This window comes from Procambarus clarkii, chromosome 29 (assembly GCF_040958095.1).
Source record: "Procambarus clarkii isolate CNS0578487 chromosome 29, FALCON_Pclarkii_2.0, whole genome shotgun sequence".
Lineage (NCBI taxonomy): Eukaryota > Metazoa > Arthropoda > Malacostraca > Decapoda > Cambaridae > Procambarus > Procambarus clarkii.
This window is the reverse complement of record NC_091178.1, coordinates 12,901,665-12,922,302: the sequence shown is the minus strand read 5'-3', so window position 1 is coordinate 12,922,302 and position 20,638 is coordinate 12,901,665. Positions and strand designations below refer to the sequence as shown.

The 20,638-nt window shown below is 43.6% G+C and overlaps 1 protein-coding gene across 1 annotated transcript; it reads right to left on the bottom strand.

Annotated features, from left to right (window-relative positions):
* Nucleotides 1-1,068: 1,068 nt before the first annotated feature.
* Nucleotides 1,069-18,736, bottom strand: LOC123765072 (carotenoid isomerooxygenase). Its single transcript, XM_045753499.2, has 13 exons — nucleotides 18,700-18,736; nucleotides 9,816-11,270; nucleotides 9,423-9,536; nucleotides 9,148-9,259; nucleotides 8,264-8,410; nucleotides 7,937-8,081; nucleotides 7,354-7,507; nucleotides 6,855-7,066; nucleotides 5,079-5,258; nucleotides 3,810-4,007; nucleotides 3,032-3,124; nucleotides 2,737-2,835; nucleotides 1,069-2,476 (listed from the first exon to the last, which is right to left on the bottom strand). Exons 2-13 carry the CDS (start codon nucleotides 11,119-11,121, stop codon nucleotides 2,228-2,230), a joined length of 3,009 nt encoding a protein of 1,002 aa, XP_045609455.1. The 5' UTR covers nucleotides 11,122-11,270; nucleotides 18,700-18,736; the 3' UTR covers nucleotides 1,069-2,227.
* Nucleotides 18,737-20,638: the final 1,902 nt, after the last annotated feature.

Here is a 20,638-nt window from a genome sequence, read left to right as displayed (position 1 = left end):
TCAATGCATTAGAAACCCATTTACAACAGCTGGGAACACCAGCTTCCAAATGATAACTTCTAAACCAGAATTCACAGACTTAAGTAATAATAATTTGAAGTGATATGTATTTGTTGTAAAACAATATTCACAGTTTGCGTGCCACAAAATGAAAATACTTTCTTGTCTAACAAGAAAGTATATTGCCTTCTGCGCGCGTGTCCATATTTAGACATGTGCGAGACTCGCTTTAGCGAATGGAACACGTATGTTTCGTTAACATTGAGCATTATAGTGAAGGGAACTCACCGTCTCTGTTGGGAGGTCACTATAATAACACATGCTGTAAAACTGTTCAGTTTTTACAAGATTGTGAAGAAGTAACGCGGAAACAAGATTAAAACCAGTTTAAAAGTTAATATTCTTCCCTCGGTGAAGACTGAAGCTTGAGATCTTAGGACCATCAGCCTGAGAGCCATCAGTATTGCGACGGAAGAGGAGAAATTCTACAATTCTACACAATCGACTTGATAATGGTCCAGGACGGACCGAAACGTCGTCGTCTCTTCACTTTCTAGTGTGTGGTTTAGTCAACAGGTGAAATTCTAGAACAGTGTCAAGACAAACATCTGCGAAAACATATGCCAAGGACGTTTTCGTTAATCAATATATCACAAGATCCTGATGTATCGACGATAAAATATTGAATCCGTAGAATGGAATTGAACTAAAGTCCTGGAATCCTTAGACTCAAGCACTACCATCTGGACCCTGATAATCTAAAAAAATTTTTATCTCTACCAGAAGCACTACCCGACTTCCAGACCAGAGTCTGGAAGGCCACTATCCGATACCACAATTCACGTTTTTTTCAGAAAATATCCGTCATCAGTCTGGCGTCGGTAGCGCCCTAACCCACACACATTTGCGGACACTAAGCCATTGGCCTGAAAACAGCATTAATTTTTAACAAGATAGATTTTGGAAACTAATCCCAATGGGTAATTATTATTCATTGACAAGTATAGATTATGTTAATGACATCCTCTAGTCATGGAAACAAATGGATGATCATAATTAAAACAGAAATTATGTTTAGGGTTTATTCAGGTGATCACATGTACGAGCATATACATAATTCACGATGAAAACATTAGCGTTAATGCATTAAATAATATATGAGAAAATGATATGGCTTAATATAATGAAATGCCAATCCCTAACTACTTTTAACTTACATTCATTTATTTAATAAAATGTAATTACACCAAGACATTGCTGATTGTGTTGTGTTCAATTCAAATCATGGTTATTATTCCAAGGCTGAAGAGAATATGAAGCATAAATATATATATATATATATATATATATATATATATATATATATATATATATATATATATATATATATATATATATATATATAACTGAAAACTCACACCCCAGAAGTGACTCGAACCCATACTCCCAGAAGCAACGCAACTGGTATGTACAAGACGCCTTAATCCACTTGACCATCACGACCGGACATAATGAGGTGATAGCCGAGGCTATTTGAACCACCCCACCGCCGGCACTCGGATAGTTATCTTGGGCATAGCATTTTACCAAATCACCTCATTCTTAGGGGCACACGTGAGGAACACATTCTGGCTTGTTCGCATATATATATATATATATATATATATATATATATATATATATATATATATATATATATATATATATATTGTACCAGTACCACCGCTGGAAGGGAGGTACCACCTATGGCTGGAAGAAGGGGACCCCTTAGCCTCGGAGGAAAGCACACATAACGCATTAGAGAGGATCTATAGGTCCTCTCCAATGCAGTTTCTATGTTCTTTATTCCTACCACCCCTTTCCCTCTGTGTTTTATTGTGCTGTATTAGATATTTAAAGGTTACAAGATATATATATTGGTTAATACAATGAGTGTTTAAAGGATATGGATTTCTTGGAGCTCCTCCACTTCCGGACAGGAACTGAGTACGTAGCAGGCATTTCCCGGATATTATATTATATTATACATATAACCTTTTGAAGGTAAGAATTAAAAGCCTAGTCAATGTTTCTTGTTTGTCTAATTTATCATTAATATTTAAAAGTAATGATACAATGCACCATTCTTGGCTCCTCTTATCTGTGGAACTCCATAAACATTATAAATAATCTGAACAAAAGTTACTCATTTATTACAGTATTCATTTTCTGTGTGCTCAAGCAAAGCCTAACCTGCACCTTTGTATATGGGCGTCTTAGTTACCTTCTTGGGCTTGATGTTATGGTGAGAACTGAGGGTGAAGGCGCCCTCTTGGACCCACCAGCCGTGGAGACACTTGGGCACCGGCCCCGGGGCTGTGAACTCTACTCGACCCAACTCTGTGAAGGTGGAGGCGTCGAGCACCAACACACACACCTGCTGGTCCAGACCCCTGGCCCGTAGTAGCGCGGACAGCACCACACCATCGTCCTCACGCTGACGGAGGCAGACACAACCCGAGGGGGACCAATTAGGTCCTTGATAGGCTATCGACTCTCTTTTTGTAAGCTTTAGCATAATGAGGTAAGAAGCTGTCTTCGCCTTAATTAATTTTAGCAGGTTTATTGCCCTATTACATAACGCTAATAAGACCCTAAATAAAATTCTTGAGCATATTCATTATTATACATGTAAAAACTACCTATTCCCGGTCCCGTTAACTATCTTCCCCTCATTCCCATTCCAATGGAGATTACCTGTGCTTCTGGCGAGGGGACGAAGATGGGCTCAGAGGGGTAGACGTTGTCCTCGCTCCACTCTAAGTGAGTCTTATTCACCACGTCTGCCTTCACCAGCTGTCGCCAGACATATTTAAATAAATAGAAACACTAAAATGAGAGTAGACTTCATAATATATGACATTTCGCCTGTTATGGCTTGCTATATTAAATCAACACTTTATGCTTTTCACGTCCTGGAGACAAATAACTGTTAGGATTGATGTAGCAAGTATTGTTCCCTGCTGTGACCTCCGTGACCTGCGTGACCTACCGTGCCGGGGCAGGGGTGATCTACGTCACTACAGATGGCGTAGAAGTACTGATAATGACGCCCGTTGTATTTATCGTAGTGAATTCTTGGGACCTAGAAGACAAAGGTAGCAATTATAACAGAGCTCTGACTCTTAGGCACATTTAAACAAGCCTCGTCAGAACATTAGAAAATTTTAGTGACTGGTAAATTTTAAAGCTAAAATATTCACAGTACGAAAAGTAAGTTGGTAATCATTACAATGGATGCAAAGTTTCCGAATAATTATCCTGAATACTAAATGTAGACAAGATTATTTCAATGTTAAAATGAAAATTTTAACAGCTTCCCAAGTCCTCTACGGGCTTACCATAGCCCGTGCTACCTGGAACTTTTATTCCGAGTAGCTGAATCTAAAACAATAAACAAATAGCCTCCTAGAGACCGAGACAATCACGTTCTTCCTAACACCCTCAGGCTGGTCATGAAAACACTTGGAATACATTCATGTTATCAGATTGATTGATGAAGATTAAACCACCCAAAAGGTGGCACGGGCATGAATAGCCCCGTAAGTGGTGGCCCTTTTGAGCCATTACCAGTATCAATAGATGATACTGGAGATTTGTGGAGGTGTGACTGCACCCTACGTGACGGGAGATGTCTCTCGACTCATGTTGTTGTTGTTGTTTAAGATTCGCTACTCAGAACGATAAGTTCCAGTAGCACGGGCTATGGTGAGCCCGTAGACTCATGTTATCGATCCAACTCGTTATACAGAAGAGAGAAGACACCTCACCTCACATCCAATGTCGACTAGGAGCTCTGGCTTGATATAGACTAAGTTCTTCTTAACCCAGCGCCCGTGGCAAGTCGTGCCAGGGAGGGTGATGAGGTTAGTGTCAGGACCGGCACTTTCGTCAGGGTGTAGGGGCAGCACCCATCTTTTGGGCCGCCCGCGGAACATCTGGGCGTATGTTGGGTCGTAGGCGGCGTTCTGACGGCGGTGGATCTCTTCGTTATACAGTACTTGTACAGTCTAATATACATATATATATATATATATATATATATATATATATATATATATATATATATATATATATATATATATATATATAATATCTGTGTGTGTGTGTGTGTGTGTGTGTGTGTGTGTGTGTGTGTGTGTGTGTGTGTGTGTGTGTGTGTGTGTGTGTGTGTGTGTGTGAGTGTGTGTGTGTGTGTGTGTGTGTGTGTGTGTGTGTGTGTGTGTGTGTGTGTGTGTGTGTGTGTGTGTTTGTGTGTGTGTGTGCTACGTAAACAAAACAAATATGATGCACACCATTCCTGACAATCTTTAGGCTAGAGTTTACAAAGTAATTTAATTATCACGTAAGTCATGGGGAGAGTAAGGAAGCCTGTCTTTGGAGTTATCGCCCTTCCCTCCCTTATGTTCACACGTATTGGTTATTCGCTGAGAAAACATGACATATTTCTATGTTTTAATCGTCAAATTATATTAATTAAAGTGGAATGATCTCACCGTCCAGTCCATCTACTCCTCCTACTCTTACTCCTGAAAATATCTACTTCATTATAAACACCAACAAAATATAGAATCCAAATATATTTTAATAAATAACCCTGACAGATGGACGTTCAAATGACGACGTCCCGGTCATTCAAAGATTGATTTATAATTTTGGATTTGCTAAAAGGTAATAATTACTAGACGTGTCAAAGTGCACGTGTGTGTACCATATAAAGTGAAAATGATTCAGTTATATATAACTTTGCAGCGTAACACTGAAGGATAACACGCGTGCGGGGTTATAAACCTCCCCCCTCATATAACATTATGTTTCTCATGCAGGCGATAAGTCACAGTAACATGACTGAAGTACGTTGACCAGACCACACACTAGAAAGTTAAGGGACGACGACGTTTCGGTCCGTCCTGGACCATTCTCAATCGACTTCAGAATGGTGCAGGACGGACCGAAACGTCGTCGTCCCCATCACTTTCTAGTGTGTGGTCTGGTCATCATGTTTCTCATTACTGAAGTGAAGGTGGCGGTCAGCTCACCTTGAGGGCCTCGACGAACATACACTGCAGCATCTTGGCGTTCTTGTAGGCAGCGATGTCGAGGACAATGTGACCTGTGTCCTCGTAGGCGTTGATGGTGTGGAGGAAGAAGAAGGTGTCGGTGATGTACTGGGTGCTGGTCACGGTCCCGGTGGCCCGCTGTACCACGTGGATCTTCGTCTGTTGGAACTCAGTATTATCTAATACCCCAGCATTAGGTGAAAGGAAATGTGCCCAACATTTCTGTCCAGCCTGGGATTCGAACCCGAAATTCTCTGTTGTGCGTCGAGAACGAACCCGACTGTACTACCGGGACCCTTAATATATTAATATATATTAAACATTTTTTTTATCGTAACCAGCAAAAAAATACAATATGGAAGCTCGTTTAATAAGTAGTGAAAGTGTCAACAGGCAAAAAATATTGCGTAGTTAATAGCAATGCTACGATTGGTAGGTTTAGATTAGTCCTCCCTGTCTTCCCGTGTTCTCAGGTGCACACGGTCGAAGGTTTTCTATGGTGAATAATAATGGTTTTCATTCATTGTGTCGAGGGACAGGAAGCCAGAGTGTATTCATACACGTTAGGCTTTTATCGAGGTCCCTCCCCTTCCCAAGTTCGAATTACTGACCCCGCCCAGGATGCAACACCACAACAAGCTGACTAACTCCTGGGCCCAGATTCACGAAAGCACTTACGCAAGCACTTACGAACCTGCACATATTTTCTCAATCTTTGGCGGCTTTATTTCCAATTATTAAACAGTTAAGGAGCTCCGAAGCACCAGGAGGCTGTTTGTAACAATAACAACAGTTGATTGGCAAGTTTTCATGCTTGTAAACTGTTTAATAAATGTAACCAAAGCCGTCAAAGATTGAGGAAAGATGTACACGTTCGTAAGTGCTTTCGTGAATCTTGCCCCTGACTACCTACTCTGAGCCAGAGCTCAACCCCCGCAAGCACAATTGGGTGAGATGTGCTAGGTGAGCAGGGGCATTAGATGACAGGAAATATGCCCAACCATTTCTGTCCAGCCCGGGATTCGAACCCGGAACTCTCGAGTGTGCGTCGAGAACGACCCAAGTGTAATGCCGGGACCCTATGAAGTAGAACATTCAACAGCATTCTTCCTCTTTATTCTGTAAGAGTCTGTGACTGTATCTTCAGCGCTACCAAACCTGTATCTAAGGCCTAACACGTCCTTGGGTCGGCATACAAAGCTAGTAGACTAGTCTTATAAGATGAGACATATGATATAGACACTATAAGTATAAATACATTCCACGGAGAATAAGTATATCTAAGACTGAGAGAACCTGATGTCGAAATATGCAACAACGTTGTAGTTCCTGTTTATAAGTTCGTAATTAATGGATTTTTTTTAACAAACGTCTACAAGTTTATCTTCGTGAAGGAAGATAAGATATCGAAGAAGAAGAGAAATATCGAGAATCTTGGAGAATCTTGGATATCGATATCTTGGAGAAGATATCGATTCAGATTAAGGAAGTCTAGTGTAAGAGGCCGAAGGAAGGCCATTGATGTTACTGAACTACATTATCCATGATAAGCAGATGGGAAAATGTTAGCCAATTAACAATTAGTTTGTTAAATATTTGATTATTTCTATTGTATTACTTTTTAATCTAGAGAAAATTACTGAAGTAATGCTTCTACTGAGCGTAATTTACTTAAAGTTTTGTCCAAAATGATGCCTGAATGTTAGCATTCTTCATGTGTATATTTAAAGAAAATACACTTCCTCCTCATCTCACCTCCTTTTCCCACCACTGGAGGGCGTCGATGAGTGCATCCTGCTTGATCAGGACCTTGATGATCTTCGAAATGGAGACGACAAGAGGCTGCTCGATGATAACCCAGTAGTTGTCGGTGATGGCGAAGGAGTGCATGTAGCAGGGATGGAGGCGCCAGCGGCCAGCCACTGAGCCCACCACCTTGGCTTGCTGGAAAGGCGACCTCACCCTACCTGCCAGGTACAGCAGCAAGTGTGTGTGTATATGTGTTGTTAGTGAAGTACAATGTTCAACTGAATAACGAGAGAAAAGTATAAGTATTCCATTAAGTAATAATATTTTTTAAAGTATAAGCATCTCACTCTTGGTATATTTGCTCTTTGAGTAGGGATGTGCATGCCTGAGGTCATCTTTAAGGGACATCTCAACTGTGCTGTCAGATACAAATAAGATTCAATATACGAGAGTGTGCCGTATATTACTTAACATGTACATGACATAATGAAACTTGGAAATTCACCTTTGGAGTCTATCTTGCTCTTGGGGAACTTGCAGATATGATACCTAGGCCCAAAAGGCCCCACTCCCTGGCCAATGTTGTACACAGTACCATCCCTATCCACGTGGGGGTGAGCGGTGTGGTTAAACACAGCGATGTGTTTCGTCAAGTTTACCTAAAAGGAGAGCACATAAGACAAGATAAAGTTTTTTTTATATATAAGATCATCGAGGTGAAGATTGCACCATAGAAGTGAATCCTTAATATAATATTAATATAATACAAGTGTCCCTGGCTATATGTGGTTTGGTCCAGGACGGACTGAAACGTCGTTGTCTCTCTATCTTCTGATGTGTGGTTTGGTCCAGGACGGACCGAAACGTCGTTGTTTCTCTATCTTCTTTAATCGCAAACACAACAAATTCACGATAGAAATAAACATATAATTTTTTGTAATGAAAGACTTTGTCGTTGATGACATCTGAGGGCAGACGATGAATATGATTAAGAATGGCAGTCGTCATGCAATCATTTCCTAATATGTTAAGAAGCGTCCAGACCCCGTCTCCAGCGGTGTGCATCGCGGCGCAGTAACCACACTCACCTTCTCGTGCGTGGTAAGAGTTTCAGGGTCAACACGGAAGATGAAAGGCGTCTCGGTGAGGGCGTAGAGACCGTCGCCGTACGGGTAGAGGCTGATCTGGGCGTTGTCGGTGAAATGCTCCTCTAAGGTGAACTTGCTGGCGATACTGTAACAATGTCCAGAACGTTACACTCCCGCTTCCCTTACCCTCTTACAAGCATTTGAATATTTTCATTTGGAGTTTCAAATGCTCTGTATTTCAATATCAACTGTTAATGTTATCGCCACTAAAGAAACTCGAATATTGTGAGGTTCCTAATGCCTAGTAGGAATGATAGAGCGACTTACTTGCGCATAATGGTCTTGCAGGGGTCAGGGTGAGCCCTGGTGCCGAAGTAGTTGACAACGATGCGCTGCGCCTTCGTGTCCGACAGGTAGCTCCGGCTCTCCAGGAATTTGTTCTGGTAAGTCACTCGTCCGTCCCGGAAATGGAACCTGAGGGAAGCGTCCTGTAAGCTCTCGCCACGAAACTCAAAAATAATAAGTATAATAGAAGAATATGCATATATTGAAGAGATTATCTTCTCCTTCAATGTTACCATCTTCCAAGGTGATGTTAAGATTGTGATGTGATCTTGCAGTGACGAGAAGAAGATTTATAAATAAAGGATAATGACAGCTTTATGTTAGGTTATGTTTTTCTTCTCTACTCGATCTCAAGTTCTAAAACAAAAACAAATTTAAACAAGTCCCAGCATCACTTGGGACTTCAGAACACTCTTTAAAAGTTAATAACAATAATACTTAATGATTATCCTAGAGACCATATTGGTGTCATTTCAACTTGAGATTTGCTTGCAAAAATGATGTAGAATTTGTCTACGTTTTACTGCTAGAGTAAACCTTCCCACATATCGAATTATTTGTGTAATAACCATATGTACTGATTACACCATGTATGTATAAACCGAGAGGTGAACCCTCTTCTCGGTGTATACTAAGTTTACTTTCATCTTGAACTATGTTCAAAACAAAAGTATACATGCTGGTTGCAGGCGATGAGTCACAATAACGTGGCTAAAGTATGTTGACCAGACCACACACTAGAAGGTGAAGGGACGACGACGATTATTATACCTGCTGGTTGATCAGCAAGCTCTCGTGGCGGCTCTAGTAAGCCTCTCGTGGGTGAGAGGAATTAAGAACAGAAATACAAAAACTGCTGAGCCCACCTGTGTAGCAGAGCCGAGCCGTCGAAGACGTGGTTATAGTGATGCTGGCCCACCTGGACGCGTCCGGGACCGTTCCGTAGCAGCGCACCGCGCAACCACACGGGGATCACCCCTGGCCGGGGACACCACCTCATTACAACTCTCTATTATCTCATGCCTCTTGGTACAGCTTCAAAATAGAAGTATTTTTAATCATCACGCGAATCACAGACCTTGAACACGTAGTATATATAGATAAACTTCTAACGTAAGTATTGCTGTCTCTTATAACTAACCCGACTGGATGCCGGAGAGAGGCTGGAGGACCTGACTGGTGCATGTACGGATCCATATAGTCGGGTCACAGTTTGGGTAGTAGTTGACTCGGTCCTCGTCTCCCTTCACCGGTCCTGTCTCGTGAAGGCAAGAAGTGTACTGAGACATTTCCAAGATTTAATAACTACAAACCGCAGCATATTAAAGTCTGTCCCCTGTGAATATTGTCCTAAAGAATAAATTTATTAAGGATAATTTTAGAATTTATCGTGGTGTCAGTTTACCCCAAAACTTTGCATAGTTATAAAGTTAAAATTCTTCTTCTCATTAAAATTCTTCTTCTCTACTGAAGCTAAGGAAAATAAATGACGCCTCAAGTGTGACCTTTCTGTATAACATTAGCAGAGACTCACGTGTCGAGGTTTCTCCTTCTGCGTCCTGGTTGTGTCGGGTCCCCTCGGCCTCCTGAAGTGTTCTTGGTCCTAACGTGCCCGCGGGGGGCTCGCACATCCAGCAAGAATCTGCAATCCCTCCACGTGAAATAATTGTCCCTGGGTTCTGGTGTGGGCTCAAATTGATTGGACTAGAACACCCGTGGCAAAGAAATGGTCCGGAGAGCTTTACATCCTTCAGTGGAGAGGTTTCTATAGCATCGTCCATGAGGTACTTGAGTTTCCTGGGGTCCATGGACCTGGGAGGTGCCGGAGGTTTGTCGTGCTGCCGGAGGACCCCAGGACACGAGATGCAAATGTTGTTATGCTGTAGTAGATTAGGAGGAACTTTATTTTCGTTTTCAATGGGATTTTCTCTGGAAAAGTGCTTGTGCGCACACGAAGGCTGCTTCTTACTTGATAAATGCATAGATTTAAGCCTGTGATCCCAGTTCACATTATCATGGGTGTTATAGTGAGGATTTTGACAGTTTATCTTCTCTTCAAGTGCATGCCTAAGTTCAGAAATTTCGGCACTGCGTCTTTTCATAAGTTCTATCTGTGAAAACGGCCAAACATTGTTGATACTTCCATCTGCCCGTCTCTTACTACGCACCTTACTCGTAGCCTTGCATCTGCAAGATTCCCTTAGGAAAACGTTATTCTTACACTCAATATCTTGATCGTTATTCTCTTGCAAATCAACATTGAAAGTTTTTGATATGGAACTTCGGCAAGATGGATTTCTTTTACATGAGCAGACAGGTGATGACTTCGGAGAGAGGTTAAAAGAATTCTTCACAAGTGAGATATCTTCGTGATTGAATGATTCATTAAGCACATTATTCGTAATATTCCTCACTTTCCCATAGAAAGGGCTGTTTCCTCTCTCTGCGTTGTGCTGCTGCTGCTGGTGCTGCTGCTGCTGCTGGTGCTGCTGCTGCTGCTGCTGCTGCTGTTGCTGCTGGTGCGGGAGAACTGAACCTGAGGGTTCTGACAGACCCGTCCACTCCCTCCTGCTCAAGTTACCCGGGTCCTCGGTTATATGATCTTCAGCGGTGGCTGTTTCTGTATTCACCGAGTTGGAAGTTATTTCTTTGCGGCCTCTTTTTGCCAGCCATGACTTGTTGACACAGAGATTGGTGATCTCGCCTGCTTTTTGGTCAGCTCTCGCGTCTTCTTTAGTAGTCTTCGCAGAGTTCCCGTGTGAATTCCTGCTCTCAGGTAAATTTTGTATGTCATCGCTGAGTAGATGCAGGGAAGAGCTGCTAAGAGTGGCAGTATCCATGACTAGTGAAGAAACGCTTAGACTCGCCTCTTGATCCTTTCGGTGGATGACTGTAGAGTGGTTGTAGAGTGACGTCAAGAGTACTCGGTAGCCACAGAGGGAGCCACAGAGGCTCAAGTTGGCTCAGTTGCACATCAACTGCAATTTGTCTGAAAACACGACCAATTTGAAATTACTTATCTATCAGAGGCTTATAAATACAACATATTCTCAAGAATTATAATCTGGCAGCTAAGTAAGAGCAGATACAGTAATTATAAATATGCGAGGACCCAATGGAAATATGAAGAACAAATCCTGCCTCACACTCTCGGCAGTGTTGCTTCACGAGGATCTGAACCACATCAACAACAACAAAAATATCATAGAAGTATGTTTGTTGCTCAGGTTCTTATATTTCTCGTTTGGTAAAAACTACTTCACGTGGGAACGGGTTGTGTAGTGAACGGTTTTCTCCGGTTATTACTCGCAATACATATATTAAACATTTAGTATTTCCTTAGATATTCCTTATCTTTCGCTATATTGTCTTTCCTGCAGACATTATTCAACAATTTACATATTTTTTTTGTATCTAGTCATTTTAATATCAGTTCGGAGTAATGATCATAAAAAAATAATTAATACGGAGTAACGAGGTTTTAAGAGCGCTGTTGATGGCTTCTTGATTACAAGACTTGAGTGTGAGATGAGTCGTTACGGTAGTTAAGGCGGGTCACTATAAGAGAAAAAAAAGGACAGTCGCTACATGAGAACTTTACCAATTGTACTAAACTTGGCCAAGCTTCCTCTCCACGGAGAGAGAACTGCCTCTCCCTGGTCAAGCTTCCTCTCCTCGGAGAGAGAACTGCCTCTCCCTGGTCAAGCTTCCTCACCACGGAGAGAGAACTGCCTCTCCCTGGTCAAGCTTCCTCTCCACGGAGAGAGAACTGCCTCTCCCTGGTCAAGCTTCCTCTCCACGGAGAGAGAACTGCCTCTCCATGGCCAAGCTTCCTCACCACGGAGAGAGAACTGCCTCTCCCTGGTCAAGCTTCCTCTCCACGGAGAGAGAACTGCCTCTCCATGGCCAAGCTTCCTCACCACGGAGAGAGAACTGCCTCTCCCTGGTCAAGCTTCCTCTCCACGGAGAGAGAACTGCCTCTCCCTGGTCAAGCTTCCTCACCACGGAGAGAGAACTGCCTCTCCCTGGTCAAGCTTCCTCACCACGGAGAGAGAACTGCCTCTCCCTGGTCAAGCTTCCTCACCACGGAGAGAGAACTGCCTCTCCCTGGTCATGCTTCCTCTCCACGGAGAGAGAACTGCCTCTCCCTGGTCAAGCTTCCTCTCCTCGGAGAGAGAACTGCCTCTCCATGGCCAAGCTTCTCTCATTTCATTATTCCTCTACATAACAGTAAGAGAGAGAATTATTATATATTACTAAGATAAATGCCCTAGATGAGAGCCTCTCCTTGCTTAGGAGGTCAATAAATCTCACAGGAAAGTATTCACCAAACCAGAGACTTAAGTGCCAGCGGCGTCTGGGTACAAGTTCTTTTTCGTAAGTTCTTTTCTACTACATAAGTGGCTATTCATTTACAATGCTAATTCAAGTTCAAGTTCAAGTATGTTTATTGAGATAAGCAATAAATACATCTCAAAGGAATAGCGTAGCTTAGGCTATTTCTACCCCCCTTTACAATGCTAATCAGCATACAGTATATACATTTTCTTCTGTCTCCCATGGACAGGACTTAGAGATCTGTTATCCTACATACAGTTCAGTGAATTATTAAGCACTGAACCACAGAAGGGTTCGAGTGACAGGGATGAACGACCCAGCTCTTCCTATTGTACTCACCTAGTTGTCTTTGCGGGGATTGAGCTCTGGCTCTTTGGTCCCGCCTCTCAGTGGAGTGTTGTTAATGCTGGTATGACGGCATGTTCTCTCAATGGATAAACGACGCTGCCCAGTAAACTTGCACTGCAGGGCATTTTTTTTAACCAATCGACAGCCGGTGGCTAAGCGGACAGAACACTGGACGCGTGATCCTGTGGTCCCGGGTTCGATCCCGGGTGTCGGCGAGAAACGATGGGAAGAGCTTCTTTCATCCTGATACCCCTGTTACCTAGCAGTAAATAGGTACCTGGGAGTTAGTCAGCGGTCACGGGGTGATTCCTGGGGGTGGAGGCCTGGTCGAGGACCGGACCGCGGGGACACTAAAGCCCCGAAATCATCTCACGATAACCTGACATGACAACCAATCCTTGATGGAGACATCAATACACGTCATCACTCTAACATTCCTCTGTAGCAAACAATCTCTACTAGGAATATCAATACATCTTCCCACACTACCATTCTCACCTACTCATTCAACCCGTCCTCCTAAAAGAACGTCGCATTTTGAAATTGAAATTGAAATAAGTTTATTAAGGTAAAATACACACAAAGGGATGAGGTAACGCAAGCTATTCTCACCCCCGTTCAGTACAACGTATTCATACATATATCGTCGCGTTTTGACGTATACTCTTCCTAAGGCCAAAAATAGTCGTATTAGAAAATCGTAGCGGCTCACGAAATTGACACACTGTTCGTTTTCTGTTTTGGGTCATCTGGTAGGTTAGGATAAGGGCACGTTAGTACGACAGTTTCTTGACGTCGGGAAACCTTAGAAGGACGGGCTGACTCATTTACAGAAACAGGGTTATGTTCTTGAGGTTATCTTGAAATGATTTCGGGGCTTAGCGTCCCCGCGGCCCGGTCCTCGACCAGGCCTCCATTTTGTTAAACATTCTCAGGAAGAAGCCCGTAGCAGCTGTCTAACTCCCAGAAACTGCTTTACTTTATTTACTACTAGGTGAAGAGGGACATCAGGATGAAAGAAACTCTGCCCATTTGTTTCCGCCTCCGCCGGGGATCGAACCCGGAACCATATAGGACTACGAACCTCGAGCGCTGTCCACTCAGCCGTCATGGTACCTCGTGTTTAATCATTCTAAGACTACTGGCTCAGACACATCAACTCTGGTTTCAGGGAGATTAAGAGAGAGGTAACCTTGATGCGTTTATCGCTATACACAAGTGGTGGTAAGAGGAGAAGGTGGAGATGACCCAGCCAGCAGCCCGTCTCTCCTCTCAAGGATGTCCACCACTGGTCCCGTGTATTGGCTCAATGGCTCCTCACCTCTCAGACACGCCCCTTCATATATGCTCTCCTCACTCCCGGCACTTCGGACTACGGGCTCACCATAGCTCGTGCTACATGGACACTTCGTTCTGAGTAGCTGAATCTTATGCAGGCGATGAGTCACAATAACGTGGCTGAAGTATGTTGACCAGACCACACACTAGAAGTTGAAGGGACGACGACGTTTCGGTCCGTCCTGGACCATTCTCAAGTCGATTGAATCGACTTGAGAATGGTCCAGGACGGACCGAAACGTCTTCGTCCCTTCAACTTCTAGTGTGTGGTCTGGTCAACAGCTGAATCTGAAACAACATCAACAACAACCCGGCACTTGAACACCAGTTACAGCCCCGCTCCTGTGCCAGGTAAGTCCACTACGGGCTCACCATAGCCCGTGCTACTTGAAACGTTTTATTCCCAGTAGCTGAATCTTAAATAACAACAATCCGGCACTTCTGCCATATCTCCAATGTGATCTTCCACACGCACATCGCTGCTGTTTCCACATTATATCTTGCGACAAGCACCACACATCGTCACATGTAGAGCAGTACCCCCTTAGCGCCTCTACACACGTCACTCAATAGACAGCAATGAGAGGACGGGCTGATTGTACACGTCCAAGCACACATAGCGTCATTCACTCGAAGGAGACGTTCGACACAGTGAACGTGACGGCGGGTCCTTGAAGAACCACGTTCTCAACTTTTAATAACTTTGTTATTATTTCCTTCTTTGTAAAACCAAGCAGTCAGCTTGGTTATACAAAGCTGTATAACTTACCATACAATAGTAATGGATTATACTGGAAAATTAAATTAATAACAGAGAACGGGGGGAGGGGGGTATTTGGTCGGCTACTGATTTGTACCTCTGATTTACTTGTCGCCGATTTCTAGCGTTTTTCTCTTATTGTTCGACCCTAGGGCAGGCTTCCCTTGCGATAGCCTGAATCACGAAGCTGTTGTTGGAAGCGGCCCGCTGATCATCCACATCATATGGGAACTTCCCTGATTTCCTCTACAAGATTTCAGCCTTTGTTCAACTAACGTTCCTTATTATTTATTAGTATGAAGTTGAAGTGCCTTGAACATTGTGATGGACACACACAGTGTTATCTGAGCGTGCTTATGTTACCTGCTTATCTTGGCTATCAGCAGGATGGGAGTGCAAAGTGTCGGTAGGAAGTGTGTCTGTCTAGGGTGTCAGATGTCAGCAGGAATGTGGTTGCTACCATGTATGATTATCAAGATAATTAATGTATTACACAATTAGCATCTGAATTACAAAGCAGATTGCGTGAAAAAATGATTAATTTCAAGAAATGCAATTTTGTTCCATATTCATGGTGTGTGCTCCTAAGGCATTAAATTACGACTATTTAAATAAAAAGAATAAGCTGCTTTTATATAAGATAGTTTTAAAGTGAGACTAAAATATGTCTTTAGAAAAGTATACGTTTACGGACGAGCGAGTATAGCGCCTCCCTCCTCCCTCCAGGAGGCCTGGTCGACGACCGGGCCACGGGGACGCTAAGCCCCGGAAGCAGGCCTCAAAGGTAGGCACTTCAAGGTAACCTCCTGTGGGAGCAGAGCCACTCTACAGCAAGAGCTGCTTCTCACCAAGACTCACACTGAAAGTCTCTACAGTAGAGCACTTAAATCCACGCCTTGGCCTTCCGCGCCTCCTTGGGCACCATTCCTTTCCCCCGTCCCATCCCAAATTCTTATCCTGACCGATTAATGAAGATTAAGCCACCCAAAAGGTGGCACGGGCATGAATAGCCCGTATGTGGTGGCCCTTCTGAGCCATTACCAGTATCAATAGATGATACTGGAGATTTGTGGAGGTGCGACTGCACCCTGCGTGACGGGAGATGTCTCCCGTGTTATCCTGACCCTTTCCAAGTGCTATATAGTCGTAATGGCTTGGCGCTTTCTCTTCATCATTTCTTGTTCCCTGTCACCCCCTTCCCCTTGAGAGCAACTAATCCGGAGGAAGCCTACTAAAGGCTGCCTTGTCACCAATAACCTGATTAGTGTAACATTAGAGGAATACAGGCTGACGCAACCCCGCGTTGCCTGCCGTCAACCAGCGCGGTTGACGGCAGGCAGTTTACGGTTGTCACCATAAGCACGCTTGCACTATAGCCCGTTCTCGCCAGCGTCCCCAACGTCAAGAAACTGTCGTACTAACGTGCCTTATCTTAACCTACCAGAGGATCCACGAACACAAAACGGGATATTATTTCAATTTCGCGAGCAGCTACGTCTAGTACGATATTTTGTGGCCTTAGGTAAAGTATACGTCAAAATACGACGTGTTATTAGGAGGATTTGTTGGGAACTGTTGTACTGGGGAGCAGCACTTCTGAAGCGTGATATCAGTGTGTTATTACCAGGGACAGGAAATGAAGTCAATGTGGCTTTTCGATGTCCCATTTGCCAGGGACGAGGCTGTCAGCCATCCAGGTCCCACTAGCCAGGGACGAGGCTGTCACCCATCCAGGTCCCACTAGCCAGGGACGAGGTTGTCAGCCATCCAGGTCCCACTAGCCAGGGACGAGGCTGTCAGCCATCCAGGTCCCACTAGCCAGGGACGAGGCTGTCACCCATCCAGGTCCCACTAGCCAGGGACGAGGCTGTCACCCATCCAGTTACTAGCCAGATACAATGGTGCTTAACCTGGCTGACCAAGTGTGGTCTGAACATCATCCAGTGTCACGCTGGCCAAGTCCAGGTAATATTACCACACCAACAGAGTTCAATTTTTGGTTAAAGAAAATCCTCTATCCCTAATTCAGGCAAAAACTTCGGGCCATCTTAAAGATCTTTCACACTCTGGGTTGCAAAATAATAATAATAAAGTTGATGCCCTTCAAAGCTTGCAACAAATAAAAATAAAGACAATATTAAACATAATATTAAAAAAAGTGTTAATAAATTAGAACTTTCAAATGAATTTGAAGAAAGCAGAAGAGAACAAATAGGAACTAGCAGACCCATTGTTCATCACAATAAAATAGGTAAATAAACCGATTCAATTCTGAGTAGTTCAGGCTGAACTACCAGGCTGCACGAGGCGCTAGATTGTATGAAAGGTCAAATGTGTGAACAAAAAACAGGGACACACACACACTAAAACATTACACATTATACTGTTTAAAAATAGAACCTTTTAGAAGTAGATTTAGAGGTAGATTTCAAGAGGAAGATTTAGAGGTAAATCCAGACTAAAATTATAAACGACAACAGTTTCATTACATTACTATATCCAACGTTGAACGTAATGTTTGGTATTAATACAATGACTTAACTCTAACGGGTAACACAGAGATCACACTAACGTGATGCATCAAATGAACAAATCCACAGATCCTCGTCACGGCCCTTGTGGTTTTGTTCTAAAGGGGAATGTTATATTGTCAAAGAAAGTGGTGATAGTGTATAAAGTGTGGTGTTAGTAGCTATTATTATTAGTAAATGTAAGGAGCATATATGTACTAGGGTCTGATTGTCGCTATTTGTGCCCTCTGTACCACCACTACACACCACACTGCCACCACCACTACACACCACACTAGCACTACACACCACACTGCCACCACCACTACACACCACACTGGCACCACCACCACACTGCCACCACCACCACACACCACACTGGCAACACCACCACACACCACACTGGCACCACCACTACACACCACACTGGCAACACCACCACACACCACACTGACATCACCACCACACACCACACTGGCACCACCACCACACTGGCAACACCACACACCACACTGCCACCACCACTACACACCACACTGACACCACCACTACACACCACACTGGCATCACCACTACACACCACACTGCCACCACCACTAAACACCACACTGCCACCACCACTAAACACCACACTGTCACCACCACCACACTGCCACCACCACGAAACACCACACTGCCACCACCACCACACACCACACTGACACCACCACCACACTGCCACCACCACCACACACCACACTGCCACCACCACCACACACCACACTGCCACCACCACCACACACCACACTGACACCACCACCACACTGCCACCACCACCACACACCACACTGCCACCACACACCACACTGGCACCACCACCACACACCACACTGCCACCACCACCACACACCACACTGACACCACCACCACACACCACACTGACACCACCACCACACACCACACTGACACCACCACCACACACCACACTGCCACCACCACCACACACCACACTGCCACCACCACCACACACCACACTGCCACCACCACCACACACCACACTGCCACCACCACCACACACCACACTGGCACCACCACCACACTGGCACCACCACCACACACCACACTGACACCACCGCTACACCTACCGGGATGCAGATGGTTTCGACCATGGGAAGACCCGTGAGGGAGTGACAGTCAACCTATTGGCCGCCTTAATATATAGCCCCGGCACTGTGACTACCTGCTGTGTGTGCGTGTGTGTGTGTGTGTGCGTATGTGTGTGTGTGTGTAGTGTGTGTGTAGTGTGTAGTATGTGTGTGTGTTTGTGCGTGCGTGCGTCACCATATGCGCACCTACTATACGCATTTGTGTACGAATCTTGTTCTTATCTACATTCTTAATTCATGATTTTTGGAATTATTTAAACTTAATATCGGTATCAAATAATCGAAGCAAATGGACGACCAGACAGATGAAGAAGAAAGGTGGAACTATATATATATATATATATATATATATATATATATATATATATATATATATATATATATATATATATATATATATCACGAAAATAAACACGTGATTAAGAATGTGACAATGACTCATCTGAAAACATCTTCACTCATCTTCATTCCTTCTGAAGATGTATTTAATATACGAAAGTACTTAAGGAAATTCCTGTTTCTTTTTCCTCCGTGGTCTGACATTGTCATATATATATATATATATATATATATATATATATATATATATATATATATATATATATATATATATATATATATATATATACATATACATATATATATATATATATATATATATATATATATATATATATATATATATATATATATATATAAACATATATATATTGCAAAATGTTGCAAATAGAAGCCCTAGAGAGGCAAGCCAGGTATTGCAAGACTGCCGTCCTAAACCATTTGCAAGCTCAGAGACAGGTTTGTATAGAAGACATGACGCAACATTTAGAGGCTGGCTACGCAACACTGTGCTTAATTAATGCGTACGCAACTTAATGGCTCGCAATTTAAGATTCACAGTGCAAGTAAAACAGTGACTAAAACTACATGTGCAATTAGTAATTTGTTAACACATGCGTCAACAACACGTTAACGCATGCGTCAGTAATATGTTAACGCATGCGTCAGTAATATATTAACGCATGCGTCAGCAACAAGTTAACGCATGCGTCAGCAACAAGTTAACGCATGCGTCAGCAACAAGTTAACGCATGCGTCAGCAACAAGTTAACGCATGCGTCAGCAACAAGTTAACGCATGCGTCAGCAACAAGTTAACGCATGCGTCAGCAACAAGTTAACGCATGCGTCAGCAACAAGTTAACGCATGCGTCAGCAACAAGTTAACGCATGCGTCAGCAACAAGTTAACGCATGCGTCAGCAACAAGTTAACGCATGCGTCAGCAACAAGTTAACGCATGCGCAAGAAATATCATTTATTACTCCATTAATTAACTTCTGACGATCTTAAGCAGAACATGAAGTTACAAAATTAAGAAAAAAACAACACGAAATATAAAATAGACATAATAATAAAGAAAGAAGCAGCGAGATGCGCAACGTTCTAACATACAAGTCTCATGACATATTGAGTGGCAGGGGGGGGGGGGAGGAGGGAATGTCAAGGGAGCCCCCACCCCCCAACTGAGGTCTTTTTCACCCTTCCCCCCCCCCATCCCAACCCCTCCCTCACCGGTCATTCCACCCCTCATGAGGTCTGTCTCACCCCCACTACCTACCCTGGAGTCTCCCTCACCCCAGCCCTCGTCCACCTAGTATTCAATATCCCACTTCAACTAGTCACGTGCAGCCAAGTCCCACTTGATGCTAGTCGATAGGCGTCGGGAAGAGTTGCGTAGCGTCGGTGGAGTGTGAAGAGTAAGATTATGTTGGGGTCCAGATGGACCTCATTACTGTATAAATGTAGATCTGTGGGATTTATATCTGTATGTACCTACCAGCCTTCATGTGTACTGTAAGGGGACCTCCCTTACATCGACGTCACCGGCCACGGCGCGGGCGTATTTACTTGCGGTTG

What these genes read in the sequence shown, in the direction of transcription:
- LOC123765072 (XM_045753499.2), bottom strand. Translation starts at nt 11,121, where the DNA reads ATGGATACTGCCACTCTTAGCAGCTCTTCCCTGCATCTACTCAGCGAT. An exon ending in GGCTCGGCTCTGCTACACAG is followed by an intron (nt 8,411 to 9,147) that starts GTGGGCTCAGCA and finishes CGCTTCCCTCAG; the next exon opens with GTTCCATTTCCGGGACGGAC. An exon ending in TAGTCGACATTGGATGTGAG is followed by an intron (nt 3,125 to 3,809) that starts GTGAGGTGTCTT and finishes TTTGTCTTCTAG; the next exon opens with GTCCCAAGAATTCACTACGA.